Source organism: Protomyctophum bolini, assembly GCF_963924005.1.
Source record: "Protomyctophum bolini genome assembly, chromosome: 18".
Taxonomy (NCBI): domain Eukaryota; kingdom Metazoa; phylum Chordata; class Actinopteri; order Myctophiformes; family Myctophidae; genus Protomyctophum; species Protomyctophum bolini.
Window position 1 is genome coordinate 193,504 of NC_137879.1, and position 9,018 is coordinate 202,521.

General features: G+C 42.5%; 1 protein-coding gene across 1 annotated transcript; it reads right to left on the bottom strand.

Annotated features, from left to right (window-relative positions):
• Nucleotides 1-4,907: 4,907 nt before the first annotated feature.
• LOC308333525 (uncharacterized protein) lies at nucleotides 4,908-8,599 on the bottom strand. Its single transcript, XM_080789981.1, has 7 exons — nucleotides 7,452-8,599; nucleotides 6,843-7,155; nucleotides 6,406-6,631; nucleotides 6,211-6,273; nucleotides 6,035-6,112; nucleotides 5,683-5,826; nucleotides 4,908-5,603 (listed from the first exon to the last, which is right to left on the bottom strand). Exons 1-7 carry the CDS (start codon nucleotides 7,799-7,801, stop codon nucleotides 5,410-5,412), a joined length of 1,368 nt encoding a protein of 455 aa, XP_080646107.1. The 5' UTR covers nucleotides 7,802-8,599; the 3' UTR covers nucleotides 4,908-5,409.
• Between the last annotated feature and the right edge of the window lie 419 nt (nucleotides 8,600-9,018).

The following is a 9,018-nucleotide window of genomic DNA, read 5'->3' on the forward strand; positions in this document are numbered from 1 at the left end:
TTCCCTTATTGCTGCCCGCCTCACGGTCCTCACCCCCCGCACGCCACGCACGCACATATCGCAATTTGCAAGCAACTTTCACTGTGTGTTGTTAGTTGTATATTAAATTATTAAAGTATTTTTAATTTAACAAGATATATTAGTGAACGAAAACCTGAAACTGAACCATAATTAAATAACAAATAGGCACACACACGAACGGTGACACGCTGCTGTTTTGCAGGTGCTCCTCCTGTCCTGTCTGTCTGTCTCTCTCTATCACTGTGGTCCGTCCGTGACCAACTGCATGCACGTTCGACAGTCTATTTAGATTGCCTCGCAGTCGCTGCAGTGGCTGCAGGACTGTCAACTGTCAATTATATTAATGTGCAGCCAAAATATATGGTACTGGTGGTGGTGGGCTGACTGGCTGGGTTAGCCTATACCTATCGCCGATGCGGTTCCCATGCACTTGCGCTGGGCTGGCACGGCACATTTGACATTCCAGTGACACGTCAGGTTTATTAAACGAGGAGGAGATTGCATATACCGTAACTCCAGAAAGACAAGTGCTGTTGGCCTGCTGTAGATTACAGTATATAGGCTACCCATGCATGTTGGGACTCTCCGCAGCTGCATTGCACTATAGGCTACTTTCCAACGTCATGGAAATATTCCAGCACAGACAGCCCAAATCCGCATGTATGCGCTCATGCAAAACACTGTTTAAATGGCTTAAATCAAGCGCGATTTTAATTGTAAAGTTGGAAAGCTCCTACAAATTTCATATGACACAAAGACACATCTTGTAGGTCTATTCCTTTTTCTTTTTTCTTTTTTTTTTTTTTTTTTACATGTGTAGCTCATATACATACAGTTTTATATTAACATTTTAGGAGTGAATACATATGTTTCATGCCTTTGGCAGCCTCTCAGCTGGTCAAACAATGCTTCTCCGCCGTTCTACGACAGAAAAACAAGCGTAAGCAAGCTCACGAGCAGACGTGGGATTTGAACGTTGTCAAGTTCAATTTCAAGCACTCTTGATAGATGAGGGCCAATGTGTTTATAAATCATTGTTAAAAGTTGTTTTGTTTGTGTGGTTTCATTTATAGTTTTTCACGGTGGGGTAAATAAAGAGCCCTTGTGAACATCAGTTAGAGCGTTGTCTATTCTGCATCAAATGAAGATTGTTTAGGAGGAGTTTATTTATCATTTATTTGTGGTGGTACTTACATTTGTAGGTGGCGATTTCCATGCGGACAGAGAGCAGGGCTGCACAAGGCAATCGAGTCTAGATCGGCACAGACACTCTTGAGGGCTTCATAAGCCACTTCCACTCAAGGCTGCTTGGTTTCGGACGACACTTAATTTGAACGTTGTGCGTGGTCTCATCCAGGTCTATCAGCTTCACGTCCACCTGCATGCTAACAGACACACACAGACCAAACAGATCAGCTGTTATAGTAGTAGACCACAGCTGACTTTTAGCCTCTTTTTGGGAGAAATGACAGCAAATCAAGTCACTTTGTGTTGGCTTACGGCTCTGCTGGCAGGTAAATGAATCCCCTGGCAGGTAAATAAAACACTAAGGGTTGCCCACCTGCCCCTGGCAGCTAAATAAAACACTAAGGGTTGCCCACCTGCCCCTGGCAGCTAAATAAAACACTAAGGGTTGCCCACCTGCCCCTGGCAGCTAAATAAAACACTAAGGGTTGCCCACCTGCCCCTGGCAGCTAAATAAAACACTAAGGGTTGCCCACCTGCCCCTGGCAGCTAAATAAAACACTAAGGGTTGCCCACCTGCCCCTGGCAGCTAAATAAAACACTAAGGGTTGCCCACCTGCCCCTGGCAGCTAAATAAAACACTAAGCATTGCCCACCTGCCCCTGGCACGTAAATAAATAAGTGTAGTGTAGTGTAGTGTAGTGTACAGTACAGTGTACGTACCAGACAGTGAGTATAAGTACTCTCAGAGTAGTGGTACATCAGAGACAGAACCAGACAGAGGATCAGTCCAGTCAGAGCCAACAGAACCGTCCCTACGGCCAGGTGAGGAAACGGGACCCTGATGAGAGGACGGTCCCTCTCCAGCCCGATGTACCCCGCGTGTACCATCCTGGAGTACACACATATACACATGTACTTCAATCATCAATAATAATAATGTTATAATTATAACAGATAAGTGCTCTTACCTTCAACCTAGTAGTCCGTCCAACAGTGTTTCACAACAATGTTGTCAAAGGCGCGTGCTCTTCCACCCACTTCTGGTCAAAGGTTTACAAAATAAAAGTTACTGCGACGTGTCAAGTTAATTCGTCAAAAGTCCGACGCGTTTCCGCTTTCCTTTCAAAATACAACCGCAACGCCGGAAACAGCCGATCTACGCCGCTCGGCCGCTCGGAACTGAGCATGCGCACTGTGCGTTAATAAAACGAAATAATAATAATAATAATAAAATGTATTTATTTATTTGTAGCACCTATCATGAAATGAAATGCAGCTCAAAGTTGGCGAAAAAAAGAAAAGAAAAGCAGGAATAAAACATTAAAATAATAGCAGTACATAATAGAGTGAGGAGGATTAATAACAATAGGTTAGCTTTAGCTATCGATAGCTTTATGCTATCTTCATGGGTATTAATACGTGTCTAAGTGTTTTATTGTTGTTCTAAAAAATAGAAGATTATTTAACACAAACTGTCGATTCAAATAAAGAAAGTTTTACAACAAATAAAGTCTCGTTTTTACGTCATGAAGACACACAGCTACTAGCTAGCGGCTAGCTGGCTAGCTAGTCTTCTGTGACTCGGCACTGCGGCTGCGCAGTCGGCGAAAACAGCCGAAGTACGAACCCTAAACATCGGCTGTTTTCGACGCGCGTCACCGTCGTACGGATGAAATACACGCTGCCGCATACTGCAGTTGTCTGTTGTTACCACCAGGTGGCATCAGAGACTACATTCTGCTGTATCTGCGCTGTGTGGACCCGTTATGGACCCGTTATGGAACCAAATGGGTCCATTTGGTTCCATTTCTATTTTCTACACTCTCAGTGTTAAATTAACATTGATTATTTGATTTTACAATATAAATTGGGGGTCCCAGAGATAGAAATGCCATTAAATGGGAGTCCGACTAATGCAGATCAAACTGGCCCCGGGGTGTCATTGAAATTAATCACTGCTAGAGCTGTCACAATCTTCTCTTATGGGGGTCCCTAGCATATCTATTAAAATGGGGGTCCCTAGCATATCTATTCAAATGGGGGTCCGCGGGCTAATTAGTGTCAATTTGGGGTTCCTTGACATGGACAAGTTTGGGAACCACTGCATGTTTTAGGAACAATATGGAGCCTAAATAAATGTACTCGAATGGCCAGTTCACACTAACCTTTTAACAGGTAGTTGTAAAATAAACTTTATTCTCAATGTGTTTTTATATTTATTGGTTAAATAAAATATATGCTAAGAATTCACCTAATTGTTTACTTTAAATGAAGGTAGTTATTTAACTACCATTATTGAATGGATGTGAATTAAACTAGTCGTTATTTAATGTATAACTATTAATAATGAATGGATGTGAATTAAACTAGTCGTTATTTAATTTATAACTATTAATAATGAATTGATGTGAATTAAACTATAGTTGTTTATTTCATTTATAACTATTAATAATGAATTGCATTTTTTTATAGCGCTTTTCCATGTGCTCAAAGCGCTTTACAATGGTTCATTCATTCATACATAATAATGAATGGATGTGAATTAAACTATAGTTGTTTATTTCATTTATAACTATTAATAATGAATTGCATTTTTTTATAGCGCTTTTCCATGTGCTCAAAGCGCTTTACAATGGTTCATTCATTCATACATAATAATGAATGGATGTGAATTAAACTATAGTTGTTTATTTCAATTATAACTACTAATGGATGTGAATTAAACTAGTTGTTATTTAATTTATATAAACTTGGTTACCTGATGTGTTTTATTATTTATATAAACTTGATTGATGTGTTTTATGTATATAAATTTGATTACATGACGGCGACGCCCCCCTGTCAATCACCACACGCCCCCAAGGCTCGCATCAGCGTGTCACCGTCTACCCAGAAACAGGAGTATTTCAACCTGAGAGATTTCGCCTGTACTTACCTGTAGAACTGTACCTGTACTAGCAATTTCGCAGCCCTAAACAGTTTATTAATTCAACACAGCTTATTAATTCAACACCGTACAATTAATCTTTCGCCTGTAGTATTAATTTCGCTACTTAAACAGCTTATTAATTATACACTATCGCCTGCTCTAATGGATAAAATTGGACCTAAAGTATAAATATCGTCACACACGCACACACAAATATATAGGCTACTAATATTCAAACTTTAAGTATTTGTGATTTTTCTGGTCTTTCAATATTACATTTTGTTTGCTAATTTCTCAAAGCATATCAAGTATACTGTACCAGTACCAGTAAGCCAGCAGCATTGGTGGTGAAAACAAATAAGTGTATTTTTCTATTTTCCTTGATTCAATTTGATTCTTATTTTTATCTGGTGTATAGGCAACATTGTTTTGCAATATCAAAATGAAAGAATAACTTTATGCTTACTACAAATTCAATAAATTATGATGAAATGTAAAAGAAAAGGAAAACCTCTTATCCCTATTCATATTTCTTTGTCGTAGCAACTGGGAGCCACGGGAGTCACTTAAGCTTTTAAACACTTTAACTTTATTTTAACCTTAAGCTGAAAAAAATTAAGAGAGGCGCTGGAGCCACAAAGGGAATAAAGGGAAGCTCCTCACACTCAGATCTGCGCACAATCAATGTATTTATTTGTCTACTGACCTTCTTCAGGCAACCTTAAGCTGTTGAAAATAGCACTATAAGCTTGTAGATCTATTTAAAACGTACACCTTATGACAGTGGTTCTCAAAGTGCAGGGTTAAGCAGCAATTCTTTACAAAATATTTTCCTATTAAAACATTAGAGACCACCCCACGTCCGAAACCGTAGAGAAATGAGTTACCATGTGGGGGTCCCTCTACTAATACAGTTAATATGTGACCGTGGTCAAAAAATAGTACCACTGATATAGAAATAAGACATTTGTAGAATATGGTCTCGGGTCTATAATTACTGCACTGAATGGTTATTTGTTTGGGTGTGAGCAATTTCTTCCTACAGAATCAGCTAATTTGTGGTGCATCGCCATCCTTGGTTTTTTGCCCACACTGTAGCCATGCTCACTGGCACTACTCTGAGCCTGTGACCCATCAGCCGACAGACACCTCTTCCTTGACAGACCAGTGCACAGGCGCCTCCTGGAACCAGATTCAGTTAGTCGCCGCCGGCCAACTGCTGTTACCTGAACAGGCATCATTGGGCCTGATCGAATTGCTGCACGTCGGATTTATTTTGCTCTCTTGGCCGTTAAAGCGGTCTTGGGCATGGATGATCTGAATGGGTTCTTTAGAATGTCTTCCAACCTCTTTGTCATTGTTGCTAACTGATCGTCGGAGGTTGTGGGATCATTTATCACATTCCCAAAGGAGGTGAGGACGCCACGGATGTGCCCAATGAGGACACTGCGGTCCGGTTGCATGTCTGTTGAAACAGATTTAATGTTATAACACAATCATGGTACTTATCATTCCCACCATTACTGTGCTTATATTATTCTTACTCTCTTTGTCGGGAGGCGCAGAAGGCTGGTCAGCAGGAGTGCTGCTCCTCGCCTCTCCTTGGCTTGGACATGGAGAGTGGAGTGCATGTGGAGTGCATGTGTCCTGGTGGCTTGTGTGAAGGATGCTGTCGTCCGGTTGACTGTCTGTTAAAACAGATTAAATGTTACAACATAATCATCGATCTTATTTTTCCCACCATGTCATAACTGTCGAGTGTAGTGGTTGAGGGTTGAAACACTCTAAGAAGGTTGGGGACCACCTGATATAAAAGTGGATTATATCGCATCTTTGATGTATTTACAAACTGCTTACAAATTCCTGTATACTCAAAGTAATGCCTATAATACTTACTCTCTTTGTCACAAAAGCCATAAGGGTGGTCACCATGAGTGGTGTGCTGGTTGCTTGGGTGAAGATGTGGAACGCAACCTACAGATGGTGGACACAACAGGCCAAATTAAAATTTCTGTTGCGACAATGTACAGTAGTGTATTGTGGACACATACATGCAGTGTATTACAACTTACCCTCTCCATTCAGGTCCTTCACTGGCACCAAAGGCTGCAGCAGAAGGTCGAGGGATGTTGCACCTGAAAGAGATAATTTCATATTTGTTAATAAAATAGTTGCCATGTAAACTCATTCTTTCTCTATCCAAAAGCTGGTTTGGCCTGTAGCTGAGAATAAAAAAAGACATTCTCACAGGTAATACATTTACTTACCTCCTGGTGTCAGGTTCAGCAGAGCCCTTCTTTCATCTGTTGTGATGGGCAGGAAGTTGGTGGAAAGGCAATGTTTATACCTTTTTATCACTGCAGCCTGGTGCTTGCATGGTGCCCCTGTAACACCTGCTGGACAACTGCACACCTCCGATGTCATGTCTACTGAGTAGGTCTTTCCTGAGATTCCTGCAGTGGTGAGTCTCACCTCAAAACATCTGTCACTGATCTGTAAAAGGTATTAGAAAATGATTGATTGATTATGTTATGTTATTCACAGTTTGTAGAATGGGTACAGTTCAACGAAGGTACAGGTCAATGCAAAAGCTGAAAAAAATCAGAAAAAGCACTAAGACTTGTTTACATCAGGATCCTCCAAAACAGAATATGTAATGAAACCCAACCATTACAAAAAGGACACATTATGGAAAAGATATTACCTGACGAACGTCAAAGTATTTTATATCTGGGCGGCGCCGTGATGGCTGGACAGCTGTCGGCTGCCCAAGAGCAACACTGGTCAATGGAGCGTTGTAGTACAACTCCAGGTTGGAGGTCAGTAGGTCAAAGAGCTGTGGGAGGTTGAAGGCAACAGTCCGCTTGAAGAAGATGTCTTTCATGACGTGCATTGCTGCCTCCACAAAATTGTTGGTATTATTACCACGTGTTGGCAAGCTCTGTCTGTAGCTGAGTGCCCAACTCTCCCGACGTTTATACAAGTTCTCCAGGTATGGCAGGAACTTGGAGTGGTGCCTAATAAAATCAGGTACATTAAGTAAGTATATTAGCAGATACTAATTATTTCCTTCAAATATGATTCCCAAATAGTGCTATAATATAAAAACACAAAACTCAACAAAGGAAAGGACAAAATTGTTATGTAATTAGTGATTTTTAAAATACTTAATATAATTAGTTACATCCCAGTGCATTACAACAAACCTGCGTGTACACAACACACACGCACGCACACGCACACGCACACGCACACACACACACACACACACACACACACACACACACACACACCTTTAGAGCACTGTACAAACCTCACAGCTGTACTGGCTATTGCGTCCTGATAGAGTTGCTCCAACGCTGACTCTGCATTAGCATAGAGCATATCCTTGACCACTGCATAGAAGACTGGTCTGTCGTTGTCAGATATGTCATGATCCTTGCTTTTCAGCCACCTCCATACAGCTTGGAGCAGATGAAAGGTGCAAAGCAGCCGGGTTGCCTCAGGGAATGCTGCGTGCAGAGCCCCTCTCTCCGCCCTACAATCATCTGTAAGGAAAAGAGTGGGACCTGCTCGCCCTCTTCCAGCGAATGCATTGTCTGGAAGCAGCTCTTTCAGGAGCTCCAGACCTTCCACTATGGTGGCCTCATCTTCAGACTGCATGAGGACCACCAAGTGGCAGGCCACCTGCACAGCTGTGCGTGAGGAGAAGGAAAACTCTGCAGTTCTCGCGGTCCATGCAGCCAGACGAATCAATGAAGCACAGTTCACCACTGCGCCTGGTTGTATGGCCGCTTCATCAAGGGGCTGCAGATTGCGACAAGAGGACTCCCTGCAGTTGATCTTGACAGCTTCGCACAGGTGTCCATGCACTTTTCGTTGTACTGCTCAATCTGCCTCTCCAATGCTGAAAGCATGAGTTGTCCTGTCCTTGCACCATACTCCCCCGTGAATATTCTTTTGTGGAGGCTGTACAAAAGAGTGCAGTTAAGAACGTGCTGAATTCAAAGGTGACCACAAACACAATATTTTCTTCTTCAGAATATGACAAGTCAACATAATTTTGGCTGGAGCGGTGGCGGCTCGTGACGTCATGTTGTAGTTCGGTGGTCACCTCACCACCGAAAACTATGAATATCATTATATTATCATTATCCATCATCTCGTGAACAACTGAATTTATGTGATTGGTTAGCCGATTTGCTCGTCTACATATGCCATTGTCAATGGCATTTAATGTTTGTGTTGCCACAAAGTTACGTCATTTTGACGGACATGTGACTTCTCCTTTCATTGTCAATGGCAAATATGAGACGTGTGGCGACAAAAGCTGTAGAACTGTTTCTATGTCAGTGGTGCTCAACCTTTTTCATGTCAAGGACCCCCAGAATTATCTGTATTTGGGGGAGAACGGGGAGAACATGTGAGGGTACTTACCCTAGGAGACACGGGGAGAACATGTGAGGGTACCTACCCTAGGGGACACGGGGAGAACATGTGAGGGTACCTACCCTAGGGGACACAGGGAGAACATGTGAGGGTACTTACCCTAGGAGACACGGGGAGAACATGTGAGGGTACCTACCCTAGGGGACACGGGGAGAACATGTGAGGGTACCTACCCTAGGGGACACGGGGAGAACATGTGAGGGTACCTACCCTAGGGGACACAGGGAGAACATGTGAGGGTACCTACCCTAGGGGACACGGGGAGAACATGTGAGGGTACCTACCCTAGGGGACACAGGGAGAACATGTGAGGGTACATACCCTAGGGCAGTGGTTCCCAAAGTGGGGTCCGGGGACCCCCAGGGGTACCTGAGGGAGTTCCAGGGGGGACCCATCTATTTTGTTCATGTTCATAAAGTGCTAAAGTGTTT

What these genes read in the sequence shown, in the direction of transcription:
- LOC308333525 (XM_080789981.1), bottom strand. Translation starts at nt 7,801, where the DNA reads ATGCAGTCTGAAGATGAGGCCACCATAGTGGAAGGTCTGGAGCTCCTG. An exon ending in TGGCTTTTGTGACAAAGAGA is followed by an intron (nt 5,827 to 6,034) that starts GTAAGTATTATA and finishes CTGTTTTAACAG; the next exon opens with ACAGTCAACCGGACGACAGC. An exon ending in TGCGCCTCCCGACAAAGAGA is followed by an intron (nt 5,604 to 5,682) that starts GTAAGAATAATA and finishes CTGTTTCAACAG; the next exon opens with ACATGCAACCGGACCGCAGT.